The following is a 21,809-nucleotide window of genomic DNA, read 5'->3' as shown; positions in this document are numbered from 1 at the left end:
TAGAACACACTTCATAAATAAATATGTTTATTTCTAATAAACCAAGTATTTTAAATTTCTCACTTTTGGTATTTTGTTGGATTTTTAATTTTCTTACATTTGAATGATTAATTAATTTTTTTATCTAGTGAAATGTGATTACTAAGTAAAAAGGATGTTTTTTTACCTGAGAGAGTTTTTTTTGTTTTGGGTGGTCACAGTTTGCAATAGTTTTTCTAAAATAATAGATCTTCTTATAATTATTTTTTTAAAATTTTTCATTTTAATCGCAATTTTGTGTGTTTTGTGTTGCATTTTATGTCTAAAAATGAGGCATAGCTCAAAAGGTTTATGGTAACATTTATTTTGCCAATTACGAAAATTGGATAAAATTTACAAAATCAGTCTGGAAAAAGTCATGGAATTTTTCAGTTTCTGCCCATCTTATTATTGTTCTAATTGGAGAAATTAAATTTAATGGGTTTTTTTATGCATGATATAGCTGGAATATTACTTGAATTTAAGGTGACTTTTTCTGTATGATTTATTTTTATGTATGAACACAAACCATAAAGTCTCGAATCACAAGTTTGGAATTCAATTTCTAAAAAAGCTTAAGTTGCACAATTGAAAAGAATAAAACTCACATAGGGTTCAAAATTAGTGGTGGCCATTTGTACCAGATCTCTAAACTTTTCCTCTGGCTATCATTAAATAATTATCAGTGGTCTCCCAGACTAGCAATCAATGTGAAGGGATGTTATGCTGTTTTTATTTAAGGCTTATTATCTGTGCTATTGTCGCAAAATAAAATACCTCATTATAATTCTGACATTATACTCACAATGCATTGGAATTTTTTACTTTTAAATTCACTTTAATAATTTTTTTTTTACGAAAAAATCTAAAATGTAATGAGAAAAAAAAACCTTATAGAGACATCTAAACGTATCTGGGCTAATACAATCATTTAAATTACGGTCCTTCATTAATTTTTGCCTCTGCTCACAATACTAATTTTTTTTTTAAAAATTTGCTTCTTATTTTATATATAACATTCATTTTAGACATGAAAGAATTAATCAAATGATGTATGTTTACTTCCATTTTTTAAAACTACACTAAAAGTTATCTTTTATATTAAAGCTTGAATTTTTGCATTTTTAGATGAGGAAGGTGATGGATCAGTATCCGCTGAAAAATGTGTTATCCAACTACAGGATGATGAGATGGACAGTTGTTATCCTGGTTTTCATAATGTTCTGATGGATGTTATAGTACATAAGAAAAATAAAGTTGCTCTGGAAATGTAAGCCACTCCTATGATATAATTTTTTTAACATTCTTATTTTCTGCCCTCATACAATTTTACTTTCAGTCTTTCATATTATTCATATTATTTTATAACCATCTTTAAACAGTAAACCCAAATTTGTGGTCTTACGACTACTAAAGTTCAACTCTGTAGCCTTGAAATTTTTAACCCAATCCAGAAGACAATGGAACTCCTGAATCAAATATTGGAAGAAATTGGCCACCTTTTTGATGGAACTAAAATGCATTTGTGTTTCATGGATAGGAAAACCACGAATACCTCCCAAGGTTAGCCTGACGGCAAGGGGACTATAACCCATGATCCGTCTATCACTGACGCCAGCAGAATTTGTATCGACCAGCCATCGCTAGGATACGAACCCAGCCACCTTATTGAAAGGCGAACACTCTATCCCCTGAGCCATCATGGTTCATTGTTAGTATTATCATGTGGAAATAGTTACTTAAAAGTAAATTATGAAATAAGATAAAGAAAAATATAAATTCACGTACGCAGAGGTCAATGCTAGTTTTAAATTTCGAAATCTTTTTTGGGATTTATTTTTTTTAGTTGACCAAACCTTAGCAATTGTTTTGGTACAGGTACCAATTCGAAGATCTTCCTAAAATTATTGAGAGTTCCTTAAAAACAAAACTTAATACGATGACGCATTCAGGTCGCACATTATTAATACAGAGGTTTGTTTTCACAGCAAATATGTAGCATAAGACTTTATGTTACATATTTGTTGCCAAAGGCACAGATCCATCATTGTGAGTGACTGAAATATCAACTTGAATCCCTCCTATCTTCAGATCAATGACTTTGAGCTTAAAGAAGTAAAGGCGGCCAGTGCATAATACTGACCATATTGCCATCATCGTGCTGTTATTTACCAAATCATCATGTACTCCATTAAAGATCTTTTTTGCTACTTTTATTTTTCCAATAAATTCTTCTCGAATATAAGCCCTAAAGCTGTATGTTTAAAAGATGTATGTTTAAAAGATTTGATAGATTTTGCTATTCAAAAACTTTTTCTTTTAAGCTATACTTTGTTTATTACATTTGTCTTAACTATTGCTAATTTAATTTTTCTTAGGCCAAATTCAGAAAATGTACAGTGTATACAAAACCAGTTTTCACACTGCAGTGGAGAAGATATAGTTAACATTCAGAACATGCTCTTTACTACTTTTGGAATCTGTTTTAAACTTCCCATAAATTCAAATTTGAAACCTGCTTGTGATATTCATGAAAACTTAAGTATTTACAATGTTTTATTTTTGTATTTATTCTTATGATTTTGTTTATATTTTCTTTTTATTTATGACTGTAACTAGTTTTTAGCACATTATACGGAATGATAGTAAAAAAGTAATTAAAGCCGATAACCTTTCTTTGCCAACATCTAAAAAAATCTCAAACAAATAGATCTTAATGCATACATATGTTTGAATTTTCGCTTTGTTTTGGTGAGTAAAACAATTTTTTTAACTCTAAAAATAAAAATTTATTCATCAAGATATAATATTGCTTTTAAGTGACAATTTGTATGAATCATATCATATATGAGTGATAAAATATGTATAAGTGACAATTGCCATCAGTAAAATGAAATAACCTTTTTTTTGTTAGTAAATAAAAACAATATTTTTAATATTTCGACATTTTGTTGCTTACATATGATGTCATTTTTCAACGGAATTTTGCAGTCCAGAATATCAGAAAATTAACTGAAAATTTACTAATAAAATCCTTGCTTGAAAAGCCTTTTTGGTTTACTTGAAAAAGGGGAAAAAATTACAAATTGCAATTCAAATTGCTAAATTTACAAATATTAACTCTCAACTTTTAAAATTATGCACACATGGAAGAAAAATTTTTCTTACTAATTTTTCAATAAAATTTTTGCTAAATACCTAATAATTAATAATTTTTTTATTGTAAAAAAAAATTTTTTTTCAATCGAACTTAGATATGAAAAGACTACTTCATTATCAACTGAATGCCTACTTATGAATTGGTATTGTCAAAATTTAAAAGCACAAAACACTTATTGAAAAGTAATTATTGTGAGCTCTTGATGCATTTTTATAATTGTTCCACTACAATTGTTCTACTCTAATGAAGCATATTGTACCGCAAAGAAATTTATGTTCTTATAATTCTTTCATTTTAAATCTTTAGTCTTTTTTTAGAGTGCTTTTGACAGTAATTTTATGTGTTTTTAGGGAAGGTTTGCACCAAATCCTTTGCTTCTTCATTTGCTAAAAAAGTTGATAAATGTGTGAAAAAAAAGTCAAAAAACCTGCCTTTGGATGAGTAAGTTGAATCCATTTAAATTACGTTTATAATTTAGAGTAAAAAAAATTATTGCATTAAAAAAATTATTGCACAAATTTTTTTTATTATAGAAAGTTTACAAAATAATGCTTTTCATTCATGGTGTTTCTTTTTTTTAATGTGAAGTAAACTATATTTTATATACATACAAAAGTAGTTATTAATATTTTCCAATAAATTTTTCTTAATGGTAAAAGTTGTTTATTTCTAAATATATATCTTTAGTCTTCTGGTTGTTGCCATGCTCATTTTGAAGTCAAATGTGCCCATTGGCCTGAAACTCTATATTTCTATATTTGTAAGGCTGTTAATATTGTTGAAAAAAAGCGATGACATATTTATGTTTTTTTAGGGTTGGAATGAAAGACATTTAGTACATAAGTGATCAGGGTGATAAACAAATGTTTTTAAAAGTTTTTCTAATGTATTTCTGATTATTCTTCAAAAAAAAATTTATTTATAATTACTTTTTACAATTATACATGTCATTATTCCATTTCATCTAGTAAATAAGAACTAAGTTATGTGACTTAATATTTATTGTTTGTTACGGTGTGAATCTTTAGTAAATGTATTATAAGTTGAGCAAAAAATAATTTTTTTGACTGAAATAACTAAGGATAGTTTTGAAGCAAAGGAACATTAGAGAATTTACATAATAAAGCAAACTTATCTACAAAATAAAAGTAAAACATTCCCACTACAGCCGATAGTGAACCAGAGGTTTCATGAAGGTTAAGGCAGAGATACCAATTTGGACAGCAAATATATATTTTGAAATGGTAGTTTATCAATTGTGATTCTTGGTTTAATAAATTCAATTTAATAGATTTTTATCCACCACTATTTCTAAATAATTCGTAGGCTTATATAATTCATCACGTTATAGTACTAATGTCTTGCTAAACGTTTTGAAAATCAATCAAAAATAGTCAAATATTTGCAAAATTTACTTTGTAGTTATTTACCGTTTTTTTTTAAAATTATTTTGGAGTGTCCAGAGCAGTTGGCATCTCTGTTAAGGGTCCAGAATTTTGTGACCAATAGCATGATTGTGGCAATGGGGTCAGCATAGCACACTGAGTTCCTTAACTTCCCAGATAAACTGGCGCCCATCAATCTTAAGTTGGCGGACTTCAAGCCGCCTTTAGGGATCGAACCCCAATTCTTCATTGTGACTGTTCAGTGCCTTGACCACTGAGTCAGCTTATATGGGAAGTAAAGATGGCCTTTTTGCAATGCTAACCACATTGCCATAATCATGCCTTTGGTCACCTTAACATCCATGACCACCTGGTTCACAACGGTTGTTATGGGAATGCTTTACTTTGCTACGTAGACACCGTTAACTAATCAAGTACGAGTCATCAATCATTTGTCCACTAGTTACCTAGTTTTACCAACCATTTTCCCCTGATTATACTTTCAACTTAATTTTTCATTATTGACTACTTGAATAAAATTCCTTTTTGTTTTTCAGGCATATGGTTAAAATTATTATCTGTGTAAATTCCACATCAGTATCTTGTGCGTTTTCTAAGTGGCGACCGTTTCAAATTCTTCTTACAAAAATCATTGATATTATCAAGAGATCAGGTATGTACTTTGGTATTATTTATTTGTAAAATTTGTACTTTGCCTATTTTTCTATCCATAAATATTTTCTTCAAAAATAGGATTCTTAAAATTTGTCACATTTTGTGTTATTATATTTTTATTATATTATGCATATTTTTTCATATTATACAAAAAAACTTTTTTTTTAAGAAAAGTAAAAAAATTTGAAGATATCTGTACAAAACACCGAGCATTATTCATTATTCTAGTCCTAAATTTACAAAATTTCTTTCAAAATTACAAAATCTTGGGTCAAGAAAGTTTGGATTAGTTCATTTTCCTTTTCTTTATTTCACCATATCTCGAGAACTTTTTAAGCAAATAAAAAAAATTTGCATACAATTATAAAATTAATTATGCCAAAGATCCCTGCAAAAAAAATTTTTTATAATTTAGTATATTTTTTAATTTTTTTTTATTATTTTATTTTAGAATTGTGGAAGAAAACTTAAATTGCTAGATATAGAATTTCTTACATACATCATTTGTAAGAATGTACTTTAAAATGGCGAAATACAAAGTTTGAAAACTCAGAAATTACTTATTAAAATGCACTCAGATGTTATATTTTGCTATTTTAAAGTGCATTCTTAAAAATGTAAGAAATGGTGTACCTGTAATTCAAAATTTTTTTGACCATTATTGAATCAAATTCAAATAAATAATAACTAATTATTAAAAAAAAATTTTGTTTTTGCATGGAATTATCTTTGGATAAACGAATTTTATAACTTTATGCAAAAACTTTTTAGTTTGATTAAAAAATTCTCCAGATATGGCAGAATAAACAAAAAGTAAACATTATTGGGTCCGAACTTTTGACAACTCTCCTCACCAAACTATCAGAACCATATTTTCCAGAATCTGACTATTTTTCATATCTTCTGAGTCAAATCAGAGAGAAAGGAAGAACGTTTTTGTGTCAGATTTCCCAATTTAAAATATCATCTGCGCTAATCAATTAAAATATTTTAGTTTAGGATCATTAAAACTGAGTTCTAAACATAAAAATCGAATTATTAGATCAAAAGTTGTTTAGGGTGTTCTAATATTTATTTTGTTCTTTGTACATCCTGTTATTTATGTAAAAAGTATTTTTTTTATCCTATATTGTCTTTTATTCAAACTTATACCTCCATTTAGATCATTCAGGAGAGCACAGCGGTGATGAGTATAATCAACAGTGTTTTAAACAACTTACTTTAGAAAACATCAAACCATGCTCTCGGGATATGATAGCCTTAGTATCAGTTTTGTATGACACAGGAGCAAAAGTTGAAGAAAAGTTAGTAAATCATTTACTGTGGTATCAAAATTTGCTGTACTAGATTATTTCATTATTATGTTATTATTTGCATAAATATTACAGAGCTTTAAAATTATTATTTTCATTTCTCAGTAGCCTAAGCAATGAAAAATTTTGGAAGTGTGAGAGAAAATAAGCACGATGCAGAGCTGCAATTAATTCGCTTTTTTGTTATTGTAAAATTGTCAATGTCTTTGCTTGAGCCATTGTGACTCAGGGGATAAAGCACTCGCCCTTCAATGAGATGACGCAGATTCGATCCCAGCGATAGATGGTTGATTTGAATTCTGCACCTGGCTTGCACCGACCACAGTGCTGACATAAAATATCCTCAATGGTAGACAGATCATAGGTTAGAGTCCCCTTGCCGGCAAGCTAACCGTGGAAGGTTTTCATAGTTTTCCTCTCCATGTAATGCAAATGCGGGTTTTGTATCAAAAAGTCCTCCACAAAAGCAAATTTCTCCCAATACTTGATCCAGGAGTTTCTTTGTTTTCTGAATTAGATTCAAAATTACAGGGGATGAGGTGCTCACCATTCAATGAGGTGACCTGGGTTTGATCCCAGCGATAACTGGTCAATTCAAATTCCGCACCTAGCTTGTACCAACCACAGTGCTGACGTAAAATATCTTCAGTGGTAGACGGATCATAGGTTAGTGTCCCCTTGCCGTCAGACTAACTGTAGGAGATAGGTTCTCGTGGTTTTCCTGTACATGTAACGCAAATGTGGTTTAGTTCCGTAAAAAAAGTCCTCCACGCTTGGCCAATTTTATGCTAACCAGTTGTAACCTCAAATAATAAAATAATTTTCAAAATATTGGAAGTTAATTAAAATAATTAAATGAAATTAAATAAACATAGAGATATGACAAATTAAAATAAATTCAAAAGGTATGAATTATTTTGTCAAACTAAGCAGTTATTAAAACATCTTTCAATGCCCAAGTACCTAAAATTTTCATTGGAACATAGAAGAATAGATTTTGGTTGCCTTTTTTAAGTTTTCTTGTTGATAAGCTATTAAAATTATTGGTGATTGCGTGATAATAAATCCCTATTTGTAGAAAAAGAATCACACTTTATGTAACAGAATATATTTATTTTAAATAAAAAATATATAAGACAATGTTATTTATTCTTTAAACACTGATTGTTATTTATTCTTTAACCATGTTATTTATTCTTTCAATGTTATTTATTCTTTAAACAAGATTCTCAAGGATAAAAAAAGTAGAGATTCAAAAGTAAAGTAAAGATCTCAAAAGTAAGATTCTTGAGTGTCATGGGCCCCCGGGCACCGCCCAGGTGTGCCCTTGCATAAAGACGGCACTGCTTCCACGAAGGCAAATTTCTCCCAATACTTGATCCAGGAGTTCCCTTGTCTTCTGGATTAGGTTCAAAATTACAAGCCCACGAAGTTGAACATTAGTAACCATAAATCATAAATTGGGTCGGCTGTTCTATGACGGTTATAAAATAAAATGTCAAATGCCTTCAATAAAGTACAAATCTTACAATTGAACTTCAAGAAAAAATAAATAAATAAATAAAACGTTCTTGTTTTGTGAAACTCTTTTTTGCATTCATCAAATGAAAGTATTTGAAGTTTTTTTATTGCATTAAAATATATTTTAATATTCTTGATCATTTCCCAAATATATTATTTCTTGTAATTTGCGTTTCTACAGTAGGTCCCAAAGCTTTTAGCTAAGGTAAATACTGCACAAAAATCTATTTTCATTTTGTAGTACATTTGTTTTTTTATCTACAAGATCTGAACCATCTTCAAATTAATCTGCAACATCAGTATTAATGATATGTAAATACTTGTCAAGGCTATCTCAAAATAATGTTTTAAAAATCAAATGATGAAATTTCTAAAATGAAGATTTTTATAATAGTTTCCTTTTATTTATAAGCTGCAAAGCTTCAACAATAAATTTAAAAATTTAATAATTCTAACTCAACTCAAAAATTCTGAAATTTTTACAGTATTATATTTAACGGTATAGTTGCTAGTAAAATATCTCAGTTACTATATTGCCGATGCTGAAGGTGTATTTTAATGTATTCGTTAGTTTCAATATTTTTTCTAATTATGCTACAAAATAAATTTCTATGGTCTTTAATGCAATTTAATATTGAATGTGCCAGTAATTTTTAAAGGAAAATCAACACTTAATTGTACAAAACTGATTAAGAAAAAATTGCTCAAGACTACTACTACAAGATAACTATTTTTATTTTCTGAACAATTTACCCTGTTTTTTTAAGCATGCAAATTCTGCTATACAGGAGCAACTGGTCTTTAGAAGCAGTCCAAGAACGAAACCATTTATAGTATTTCGTGAGAAAACTGTATTGCACATGTCATTAATCATAACTGATCTACAGTATCTAAGATTTAAATCAAATTATTGCACTAAGTTATTTAAATCAGAGTTTTAACCCCATGATTATTTTTTAATAAAATTATTGATTTATAGTATTAAAGCAAAGTAATACTTATTAAAATAATTTCAGATTTTTAAAGAAATTTTTAGCAAAAATAATCCTGTGAAATTTTGAGCCACGTTGGCTCAGGGAATAGAGCGTTTGCGTCACAATGATGTGGCTCAGGTTCTAATCCTAGAGATGGCTGGTTTATATGAATTCTAGTTTTGACTCGCACCAACTACAGTGCTGGTATTAAATATTCTTACTGGTAGACAGATCGTGCAAGCTGTGGTAACCCCTTTGTAGTTAGGCTGACTGCAATAGGTTTTCATGTTTTTCCTTTCCGTGTAATTCAAATGTGGGTGGAGTTTATTAAAAAGCCCTCCACAACAGCCAGTTTGCCCTAATGCATGATCCAGGAGTTAACTTGTTTTCTGGGTTACGGTTAAAATTACGAGGTTGCAGTGTTGAACATTGTTGCTTGTAAACCCAAAAATGGGTCAACTGTTCAATGTGATTATAAAATTAAATAAAAGATGACAAGGAACGAAACAATGTTATATGTTGAGTAATGATGAAGACATAAGATGGAAAAGATGTTAAGGAGCATTAAATTTATTGGTATGGTCTGATTCAATTTTTTTTCATCTTAATTGTAGACACAGTAGCTTTTTTTTATATTATACAGTTTTTTCTAAATTATAAAATTTTTTCAATATTTATAAATGTAAACCTACAAAAATTTATTATTTATTTATTTTTTTTGCATTTAGGACTATGAGGACTATAACCCAGTGTTTTGCATCGGTGCTGAAGAATTGTGGAAGAACATTTATTAAACAATTTCTCAAAATTGTTGAATATATTGCAAATCTCTCTCAAATGAACATAGATTCTGAGTCTGACTATTTAAATATTATTGCAACACATTCCAGTTATACTGTGTCACAAGAAGAAATAAATGTCTGTGATAGTGTTATTGGTGGGTTAATATTTTTAAATTTGGTTGAAAATTAAGTTTACTGATGTAACATTGAGTTAAGTTGTACTGTGACATCATAATATACTGAATCCTGTTTAAAAAACAAACCAAACCGAAATAATTCTCAATTCATTTTCATGAGTATTTCCCTTTTAGATTTCAATTAAATAGTGAAGAACTAATAAATGAAAGTATTTCATTTTTTCCTTATTATATCTCTTTTTATCTTTTTTATTAAATACTTTTGTTTTATTTTATTCCTTATTTTAATTATATATTTTTTATCTTCTGTGGGCTGTGCTAGCCCTGTGGTTTGAGACCTGTCCGGGAGGTCAAGCTTTGATTTTCAACTCCCTTAAGACCCAATATAATCTGTGGAATCGAAAGTCTTGTGGTCAGTCATTGAGTTATACAATGGGTACAGGGATCTGGAGAAAATTCCCTTCCTCTTTAGATCTATGTCTAAATTGAGAAAGTGTCCTCATGAATGAGTGGTACTGCCATCTATCTATGGGGTTCTAAGACCAGACGTACCTTCACCTTTGCGGTACTCTCTTATCAAACATAAGGTGCACCATCCTGACTTAATTTGCAAGCCCAATTGAATGGTGAGCTTGACTTTTCAAGTGTTATTAGAAACAACAATATTTTCCTCTGTTACTTATTATTAATTAATAAAATGTAAAATTCGGGTATTTTGAAGACTTAGTTCATAAGTTGTTGATTGTATACTTCTTTAGTTTCGATAACATTGCTTTTTTTTGTTGTAAAAAATTATGTTTGTGATTGTTTGTTTTATAATAACGTTTTAAATTCTTATTAAATTTAAATAGTAAATATTTTTGCTATTTTTTGTTTTGTGCTATTTTTTGTTGTAAAAAATTATGTTTGTGATTGTTTGTTTTATAATAACGTTTTAAATAGTAAATATTTTTGTACTTTCGTTCATTTATAATCCTTGGCATACTCCTTCTATGATAGCTTGTAGAAGAACCAATATATCGTACAAAAAGGCATGTAAGTTAGTCTCTGAATTTATTTCAGGGTTAACAGGCATAGTGATAAAAAAAAATTTATAATTAATTTTATTTATTCATTGTTTAATGTACTTGGAAATTACAATAATAAATTTTTTAAAAAAATTTATTTATTCTCAAAACAATATGTTATTTTTTTGACAGCTGAAGTAGCGAGTGATTATGAAGGAAGTTCTGAAGGTGAGAATAATGTTAATTTTTTTATTAAATATTTTATTTGTATAGGAATGTTTACTATATGAATTAAATTTTTCGCAACTGTTTTTTTAATCATATAATTTCCATGGTGTTTTTTTTTTTATTTTTATGCAGTTTTTACTTTTTTTTAATGTATGTTGACATGTACAACTTTTATTTTGATGCATTGATACCTTAAAATTACATTATTTTCATTTAATTATTTTATTATTTAACATATTAATTGTAATACTTAAGCACAGCGCTTAAAATTGAATATGTTATTAAAATATAACCAAACTCTGATTTTCTGATACCCAGAGAACCATTTGTGTATCAGAAAAAATTCCTATAAGCACAATTTGTATAATATAAACACAATTTGTCCTTAACTTTAGTTTAAAGTTTCTTGTGTACTGAATCTTGCATCACATTTAAGCTAATTTTTTTTTAAAATAAAAATTAAATAGTTGTAAGTAATATTTGAAAAACTTATTTCTTGTTATACAATGTTTAGAAGTCACAAAGATTTCATCACATTTATTTAAATTTTAAAAATAAAAATTCTATTTTTTTTTATTATTATTATTCTGAAAGCTTTTATGCATCAGAACATCATATGAATAGTTGGTCACTTTTATATTTTGTATCGTTTTGGCTAATGTTGATAGTTCTTATTGAAAAAAGTGGATGTTTTTTATAATATTAATTTATTATAGCACAAAAGAATAGTAATTGACAAAATTCTAAACAAACATTCATTTTAAGAACAAATATCTGATTCAGTTACAAATATGATTCAGTTTGATTATTTTGTTTGGGAAAAAACTTTTTTTTGCTAAGACAATTTTTTTTTAAATAGCTTGTCAACTCTGTTTAGAGAATCAGTCAACATAAAAACTGTTATTCCTTTGATCCTCTTCCTTAGTTTTTCATTTTTTTTCATCCCTAATTCTCTTTATTAGAAATGTATATTTAGTTTTAAAATAAATTTAACTTTCAAAATTAAACAAAATAATTATGAAATGTTTGCCTTGTCTTATTTTTTTATTCCTGTATTTCAATTATTTTGGGATCATAGGATGTATTGTTATCTCATAAGTGCTAGGAATTGTGCTTATATTATTCCCATATTTCAATTCTTTTTTAATCACAGGCTACCTTTTTATCACATAAGTGCTAGGAATTATGCCTATATTATTCCTGTATTTCAATTGTTTTTTGGATCATGGGCTACATTTTTATCTCATAAGTGCTAGGAGTTGTGCCTATACTGTTCCTGTATTTCAATTGTTTTTGAGTCACAGGCTACATTTTTATCTCATAAGAGTTGGAAATTGTGCTTATATTATTCCTGTATTTCAATTGTTTTTGGATCACGGGCTACATTTTTATCTCATAAGTGCTAGGAATTGTGCCTATATTATTCCTGTATTTCAATTGTTTTGGGATCACAGGCTACATTTTTATCTCATTAGTGCTGGGAATTGTGCTAATATTAATAAATAAAATAGTTACGTTATTTTCTTATAAATAAAAATGTGAAATATATAAATGTCTCTATTATAATTATTTATTTATTTTGCAGAAATGTGTTTACCTTTGAATGGAGGTAATTATTTTGTTTTTAACAATTGAAACGATTATTAATAAATGCAATTATAACTGATGCATTACTGTTATGTACAAACATTTACATACACAGTCAGACCTTGATATAAGGTCACCCCGCATATAAGGTCACTCTTCCAAAGTCCCGGCTCACTGAATAGGAATTCCTTGTTCCAAATTATCGGATATATGATCAAGTTTTAAAAATCTTTATCGCTTATAAGGTCATTTTTATCTGAGACGAGGGAAGTTCTTTTCTAACAAAAGTCTATTTAACTTCCTTACGAGACAATTGGAGGCAATTACCCCTCTCGAGTTCTAGGAAAATGTTGCAGCCNCGGGCAATAATGTTTTAGTATTAGAATGATATCTAATCAATCAAAAACAAAATATTTAAAAAAAAATAATTATTGCTATTATAAAAATAAATATAGGAAACTAAAAAAATTTACAGTTATGAAAATATTAATTGCTCTCTCCGCCATTTTGAACTAGAACGTTTCAAGCAAGAAGGGGAAATTCCCGTCATTCATTCATTAAGGTGGGTAGGTGAAGAAGCAAAATTCATTTCCTTCTTACTTGTCATTCAAGTTGAAGGGGGGGAAGTGACAAGTTCTTATTTTCTCTCCTGTCATTGGCTATCAATCAAGCATAAAGGCGTGGCATGCTGATTGGGTTCTCTTTATTTTTTCTTGTGTGACTAAAGGGGATTCCCCCTCCACTTCAACATTTGCTGTGTTTACCCTTTTTCACAGTATTTCTTCTTAACCTGACATGCAAATAAAAAGGTTCCAGGAAATACCTCTTTTACTAGCCAGCTGCATAGGAAAGAAGGGGGAGGGAGGGGTCTCAGTTGTGCTCTTTTGAAAACAAATCTCCCCCTCCCCTTTCCTGCATTCCAGAGGAGGAGCGTCATGGTCTTAGTAGATCTTCTGTTCTCTTTTCTGTTGATTTATGGGTTCAATGCATAGATCTCTAGAAGCTGAGAAGGGGAAAAACCTGTCAAAAAACTTCGTTTTTTTTTTTTTTTTTTTTTTTTAAGGGAGAGGAGAAGATGAAGAAATATTTGTTTATTTTGATTGTTAAAAAGTGTCCGGGAAATCGACCTTCCGGTTTTTGGGCCGTTACACTGTATTATTTTTATTTCTCAGTAGCCTAAGCAATGAAAAAATTATGAAGTGTAAATAGTTTGATCCAGAGTTGCAATTAGTTCACTTTTTTGTGATTGTAAAATTGTCAATATCTTTGCTTGAGGCATTGTGGCTCTGGGGATAAAGCGCTTGCCCTTCAATGAGGTGACGTAGGTTCGATCCCAGCGATACATGGTTGATTTGGTTTCCGCACCTGGCTTGCACCGACCACAGTGCTGACATGAAATATCCCCAATGGTAGGCAGATGATAGGTTAGAGTCTCCTAGCCGTCAGGCTAATCATGGGAGGTTTTCATAGTTTTCCTCTTCATGTAATGCATATGCGTGTTAGTTGTATCAAAAAGTCCTCCACAAAGGCAAATTTCTCCCAATAAATGATCCAGGAGCTTCCTTGTTTTCTGGATTAGGTTCAAAATTACAGATATAAAGTGCTCGCACCGACCACAGTGCTGACGTAAAATATCCTCAGCGATAAGCAGATCATAAGTTAGTCCCTTTGCTGTCAGGCTAACTGTGGGAGGTAGATCTTTGTGGTTTTCCTTTCCATGTAACGCAAATACGGGTTAGTTCCATCCAAAAAGTCCTCCATGAAGGCAAATTTCTCCCAATACTTGATCCAGGAGTTCCCCTGTCTTCTGGTCTAGGTCCAAAATTACAGGGCTACGGAGTTGAACGTTAGTAGCCATAAACCATAAATTGGGTCGGCTGTTCTACGACGGTTTTAAAATAAAATGTCTTTGCTTCAATAAAGTAGAAATCTTACAATTGAACTTCAAGAAGTAACATGCTTGTTTTTCAAAACTCTTTTTTGCATTTATCAAATAGAAGTGTTTTTAGCTTTTTTATTGCATTAAAGTATATTTTAATATTCTTGATCAAGTCTCAAATATATTATTTCTTGTAATTTGCATTTCTGCAGTAGGTCCCAAAGCTTTTAGCTGAGGTAAATACTGCACAAAAATCTATTTTCAATTTGTAGCACATTTCTTTTTTTTTATCTGCACGATCTGAACCATCTTTAAATTAATCTGCAACATCAGTATTAATGATATGTAAATACGTGTCAAGGCTATCTCAAAATGTTTTAAAGAACAAATGAAGAAATTTCTAAATTGCACCTTAAAGATAATTGGCATTAAATCCTGCTTTTTATAATAGTTTCCTTATATTTATAAGCAGCAAAGCTTCAACAATAAATTTTGAAATTTAATAATTCTAACTTATCTCAAAAATTCTAAAAATTTTACAGTATTATATTTATTGATATAGTTGCTAGTAAAATATCTCAATTACTATATTGCCGATGCTAAAGGTGTATTTTAATGTATAAGTTAATTTTATGTATTCGTTAGTTTTAATATTTTTTTCTATTTATTCTACAAAATAAATTTCTATGATTTTTAATGCAATTTAATATTGAATGCGCAAGTAATTTTCAAAGGAAAATTGGCACTTTATTGGACAAAACTGATTAAGAAAAAATTACTCAATGTTCATATGAAATTACAACTTTTACAAAACTACAAGATAATTCCTTTTATTTTCTAAACTATTTTGCCCTGTTTTTTTAAGCATGCAAATTCTCCAATAACGAAGCAACTGGTCTTTAGAATCGGCCCAAGAATGAAACCATTTATAGCATTTCGTGAGAAAACTGTATTGCACACGCCGTTAATCATAATTGATTAACAGAGTATCTAAGATTTAAATCGAATTTTTGCTATAAGTTATTTAAATCAGTGCTAAAAGAAAACACAAATATTTTTAATTCTAAATAGATAAAACTTCTTTGAAAAAAACGTGCTAAAAAGCAGCAGAAATTTCAAAAAAAAGTAGCAATAAAGGAAACGAAGGAAATAAAAATATGACCACCGAAGCCGACGTCTTCAGGGGGTTCCAGCCCTGGTAGCCATAAAACAAAACCATTTCTAATTGAGGGAGAAGCAAATGCCTAAATTAACTCCCTCAGTACTTCGATGGTTTTGTATAGAAGTCCAGGAAAAAACATGAAATACAAATAACAAATTTAGAAAAGAAACTCAAACAAAATCATCAGAAAAATAAAAACTCAGAAAAATAAAAACTCACTTAACCAGGTCAAACATCGATTTCACAAGCAAGCCGAATGAAACGGAGGCACTAAAAACTAAAGGAAACAAAAGAAAACAATGCCCTCTATAGCATTTCATGAGAAAACTGTATTGCACACGCTGTTAATCATAATTGATTAACAGAGTATCTAAGATTTAAATCAAATTATTGCAATAAGTTATTTAAATCAGGATTTTAATCACATGATTATTTTTTAACAGAAATTACTGATTTATAGTATTCAGGCAAAGTAGTACTTATTAAAATAATTTCAGATTTTTAAAGAAATTTTTAGCAAAAATAATCCTGTGATTTTTTTTTTACACTAATACTTGAGCCACGATGACTCAGAGAATAGAGCGTTTGCATCACAATGATGTGGCTCAGGTTCTGATCCTAGAGATGGCTGGTTTATATGAATTCTAGTAGTGACTAGCACCAACTACAGTGCTGGTATTAAATATTCTCACTGGTAGACGGATTGTGCAAGCTGTGGTAAACCCTTTGTTGTTAGACTGATGTTAGGCCATGTAGTTCAAATGTAGGTTGTTCAAATGTATGTTCATCAAAAAACCCTCCACAACAACAGGTTTGCCCTCATACATGATCCAGGAGTAAATTTGTCTTCTGGGCTAGGCTTAAAATTACAAGGTTGCAGTGTTGAACTTTGATGCCTGTAAACCAAAAAATGGTTAGACTGCTTAATGGGACTGTAAAGTTAAATAAAAGATGACAAGGAACGAGAGATGTTAGATGCTAAGTAATGATAAAAATGTAAGATGGAAAAGATGTTAAGGAAGTAATTGCTGTGGTCTGATTCAATTTAATTATTTTTTTTAGCTTACTTGTACACACAGTAACTCTTTTTTATATATTGCATAGCCTTTTCTAAACTATAAAAATGTTTCAATATTTATAAATGTAAACCTACTAAAATTTAATATTTATTTACTTTTTACATTTAGGACTATGAAGACTATAACCCAGTGTTTTGCATCGGTGCTGAAGAAATGTGGAAGAACATTTATTAAACAATTTCTTAAAATTGTTGAATATATTGCAAATCTCTCTCAAATGAACATAGATTCTGAATCTGACTATTTAAATATTATTGCAACACATTCCAGTTATACTGTGTCACAAGAGGAAATAAATGTCTGTGATAGTGTTATTGGTGGGTTAATATTTTTAAATTTGGTTAAAAATTAAAGGTTAAAAGTTAAGTTGTACTGTGACATCATAATATACTGAGTCCTGTTTTTAAAAAACAAACCTTCAATCAAAATAATTCTCAATTCATTTTCATGAGAAATTCCATTTTGGAGTTCATTTTAAACGTGTAGAACATATAAATGAAAGTAATTCATTTTTTCCTTATTGTATCTCTTTTATCTTTCTTTTTTTTATATTTTTGCTTTATTATATTCCTTATTTTAATCATATTTTTTATCATCTGTGGGCTGTGCTAACTTAGTGGTTAGAGAGTCAGACTCCAGTCTGGGAGGTCAAGGTTCAATCCTCAACTTCCTTAAGACCCACTAAATGCATGCAATATAATCTGTGGAATTGAAAGTATTGTGGTCAGTCATTGAGCTGTACAATGGGTACAGGGATCTGGAGAAAATTCCCTTCCTCTTTAGATCTATGTCTAAATTGAGGAAGTGTCCTCATGATTGAGTGGTACTGCCATCTATCCATGGGGTTCTGAGCCAAGACGTACCTTCGCCTTTGCGGTGCTCTTTTATCAAACTTAAAGTGCACCTTCCTGACTTAATTTGCTAGGCCAATTGAATGGTGAGCTTGGCTTTTCAAAGTGTTATTAGAAACAATATTTTCGTCTGTTACTTATTATTAATTAATAAAATGTAAAATTCGTGTATTTGGAAGACTTAATTCATAAGTTGTAGATTGTATACTTCTTTAGTTTGGATAACATTGCTATTTTTTGTTGAAAAAAATTATGTTTGTGATTGTTTGTTTTATAATAACGTTTTAACTTCTTATTAAATTTAAATAGTAAATATTTTTGTACTTTCGTTCATTTATAATCCTTGGCATGCTCCTGCTATGATAGCCTGTAGAAGAACCAATATATCGTACAAAAAAGCATTTAAGTTAAACTCTGAATTTATTTCTGGGTTAACAGGCATAGTGATAAAAAATTTTATAATTAATTTTGTTTATTTATTGTTTAATGTACTTTGAAATTATAATAATGCATTTTTAAAAAAAATTTATTTATTCTCAAAACAATATGTTATTTTTTTGACAGCTGAAGTAGCGAGTGATTATGAAGGAAGTTCTGAAGGTGAGAATAATGTTAATTTTTTTTATTAAATATTTTATTTGTATAGGAATGTTTACTATATGAATTAAATTTTTCGCAACTGTTTTTTTAATCATATAATTTCCATGGTGTTTTTTTTTTTATTTTTATGCAGTTTTTACTTTTTTTTAATGTATGTTGACATGTACAACTTTTATTTTGATGCATTGATACCTTAAAATTATATTATTTTCATTTAATTATTTTATTATTTAACATATTAATTGTAATACTTAAGCACAGCGCTTAAAATTGAATATGTTATTAAAATATAACCAAACTCTGATTTTCTGATACCCAGAGAACCATTTGTGTATCAGAAAAAATTCCTATAAGCACAATTTGTATAATATAAACACAATTTGTCCTTAACTTTAGTTTAAAGTTTCTTGTGTACTGAATCTTGCATCACATTTAAGCTAATTTTTTTTTAAAATAAAAATTAAATAGTTGTAAGTAATATTTGAAAAACTTATTTCTTGTTATACAATGTTTAGAAGTCACAAAGATTTCATCACATTTATTTAAATTTTAAAAATAAAAATTCTATTTTTTTTTATTATTATTATTCTGAAAGCTTTTATGCATCAGAACATCATATGAATAGTTGGTCACTTTTATATTTTGTATCGTTTTGGCTAATGTTGATAGTTCTTATTGAAAAAAGTGGATGTTTTTTATAATATTAATTTATTATAGCACAAAAGAATAGTAATCGACAAAATTCTAAACAAACATTCATTTTAAGAACAAATATCTGATTCAGTTACAAATATCTGATTCAGTTTGATTATTTTGTTTGGGAAAAAACTTTTTTTTGCTAAGACAATTTTTTTTTAAATAGCTTGTCAACTCTGTTTAGAAAATCAGTCAACATAAAAACTGTTATTCCTTTGATCCTCTTCCTTAGTTTTTCATTTTTTTTCATCCCTAATTCTCTTTATTAGAAATGTATATTTAGTTTTAAAATAAATTTAACTTTCAAAATTAAACAAAATAATTATGAAATGTTGGCCTTGTCTTATTTTTTTATTCCCGTATTTCAATTATTTTGGGATCATAGAATGTATTGTTATCTCATAAGTGCTAGGAATTGTGCCTATATTATTCCCATATTTCAATTCTTTTTGAATCACAGGCTACCTTTTTATCTCATTAGTGCTAGGAATTATGCCTATATTATTCCTGTATTTCAATTGTTTTTGGATCATGGGCTACATTTTTATCTCATAAGTGCTAGGAGTTGTGCCTATACTGTTCCTGTATTTCAATTGTTTTTGAGTCACAGGCTACATTTTTATCTCATAAGAGTTGGGAATTGTGCCTATATTATTCCTGTATTTCAATTGTTTTGGGGTCACAGGCTACATTTTTATCTCATTAGTGCTGGGAATCGTGCTAATATTAATAAATAAAATAGTTACGTTATTTTCTTATAAATAAAAATGTGAAATATATAAATGTCTCTATTATAATTATTTATTTATTTTGCAGAAATGTGTTTACCTTTGAATGGAGGTAATTATTTTGTTTTTAACAATTGAAACGATTATTAATAAATGCAATTCTAACTGATGCATTACTGTTATGTACAAGCATTTACATATATATACACAGTCAGACCTCGATATAAGGTCACCCCACATAAAGGTCACTTTTCCAAAGTCCCGGCTCACTGAATAGGAATTCTTTGTTCCAAATTATCGGATATATGATCAAGTTTTATAAATCTTTATCGCTTTTAAGGTCATTTTTATCTGAGGCGAGGGAAGTTCTTTTCTAACAAAAGTCTATTTAACTTCCTTACGAGACAATTGGAGGCAATTACCCCTCTCGAGTTCTAGGAAAATGTTGCAGCCAATGAACAAGCTACAATTTCTGATATTGTTTCACAAGTTGTGGGCAGTGAGGACATTGACAGTGATCCTGAGACTGTAGCTGTAACCCAAGCCTTCAATGCAATAAATGTCATACAAAATTTTTTTACAAATTATGAGGGAGCTGAGGAACATTTTCTAGAAAACATAGTTCGAAAAATGAAACCAAAAACGAGACATACCTGCATAAATAATTATTTTAAATAAGGTAAGATGTACATTTGAGGAAATTTGTGAACAGCTTTATTTTAAATTAAATTTTTTGTTAAAAAATCTAACTTTCTTTAATTCTTGACTAATTCTGTTAAAATTTATTGACTTAAACATTTAATTTATGACCAAACGTTTTCGTTTGTATTACCATTTTTAAAAAGTCGTAATGTGTACTATTTAACTTGCTTAGCCCCGTTTATAAGGTCACTTTTGCTATGTCCCTTAGGGTGACCTTATATCGAGGTCTGACTGTGTATATATGTATATATATATATATATATATGCCCATATTTACCGTCATATTCTTTTAGGTGAAAGACCGTCTAATCTGTTCGTTCTAATGAAAAACTGCAGGCGTTCTGAAATTGAAAAATGGATTAAAAGAATTTCTCGTTGTGTCTCTAAAGCAGCAGAAGCAGCTGGATTAAAAAATCCAAAACTTCTTCATTTGACAAAGTAAGTAAGCAGTGGATAAAAGTATTAAATTTTCATTTAAACTTTCATTTTTGAAATTTTCTTTTGATTTCTTAGGATTGTAAAATTTCTGCTCCAGTGTGTCAAACATAAAGAAAATCACCTGATTTGCCGTCCGAAGACTCTAGGCCTTTTTAAATATGCTTTGACTTCTCTATTCTCAACTGTAAAAAAAATAACTTGTAAGTATTATTTTGAATACCTCCATTCTCTATTTTTAAAAAAATGAATTGAAAGATAATTTTTGTAACATTGTTCTAAAGTCAAGCTTTTGCTGCTTTCGATTTTTATCATAAGTTAGATTTCGGGTTGCTTAGCAACAAAAGCTGAAAATCTGGCATATGATTCTTGTATTCAGTCCACCGGAATCTTAGAGAAATAATAAAGTTAGAATCATCATCATAGTTAGCCAGACAGTCCAATGTGGGCCAATGCCTTCCTCTGAAGATTTCTCTTTTACCCCTTAACGGTCGCTAAATTTTCAAGAAAACGGTCATAAAAATGCCTCTTTTTTATACATGTATTTGATTAGTGCTGACATCTAGTTTAAAATAAACTATCTACAATTACCTTAAAAATATCCTGGTACTACTATCTGGTGTGTAAAATGAGAAATAAAATGTATTCCGGGAAAAAGAAATGAATTAGTTTTATTCTTATTGATGCATTACTACTGAACACTTCAGCCTGGGAATATCACGGGAGCGAGAAGAAAGGGGTTAATGACCTACGATTTATCTTTGATCTCCAATTCTTTTCATTAATTGCGAGAAAATCAGATTCCACCAAATCAACCCATCTCAACCGCGGCCTTCCCCGCTTTCTTGTTCCAGTTGGTCTGATCACATGGGCCATCCAATTTATTTTTA

General features: G+C 29.3%; 1 protein-coding gene across 1 annotated transcript in view; it reads left to right on the top strand.

Moving 5' to 3' along the window:
- LOC107436429 (uncharacterized) overlaps window positions 1-21,809 on the top strand; it is a 208,279-nt gene that overhangs the window by 163,638 nt on the left and 22,832 nt on the right. The window contains exons 111-120 of the mRNA XM_071185916.1: window positions 1,147-1,288; window positions 2,397-2,560; window positions 3,529-3,619; window positions 5,121-5,236; window positions 6,401-6,542; window positions 17,016-17,224; window positions 18,323-18,358; window positions 19,871-19,894; window positions 20,778-20,922; window positions 20,998-21,122. Of these exons, the coding sequence (XP_071042017.1) occupies window positions 1,147-1,288; window positions 2,397-2,560; window positions 3,529-3,619; window positions 5,121-5,236; window positions 6,401-6,542; window positions 17,016-17,224; window positions 18,323-18,358; window positions 19,871-19,894; window positions 20,778-20,922; window positions 20,998-21,122 (1,194 nt within the window). The remainder of the gene's footprint in view (window positions 1-1,146; window positions 1,289-2,396; window positions 2,561-3,528; window positions 3,620-5,120; window positions 5,237-6,400; window positions 6,543-17,015; window positions 17,225-18,322; window positions 18,359-19,870; window positions 19,895-20,777; window positions 20,923-20,997; window positions 21,123-21,809) is intronic.

Source organism: Parasteatoda tepidariorum, chromosome 9 (genome assembly GCF_043381705.1).
Source record: "Parasteatoda tepidariorum isolate YZ-2023 chromosome 9, CAS_Ptep_4.0, whole genome shotgun sequence".
Taxonomy (NCBI): Eukaryota; Metazoa; Arthropoda; class Arachnida; order Araneae; family Theridiidae; genus Parasteatoda; species Parasteatoda tepidariorum.
This window is presented reverse-complemented; position numbering and strand designations above follow the sequence as displayed.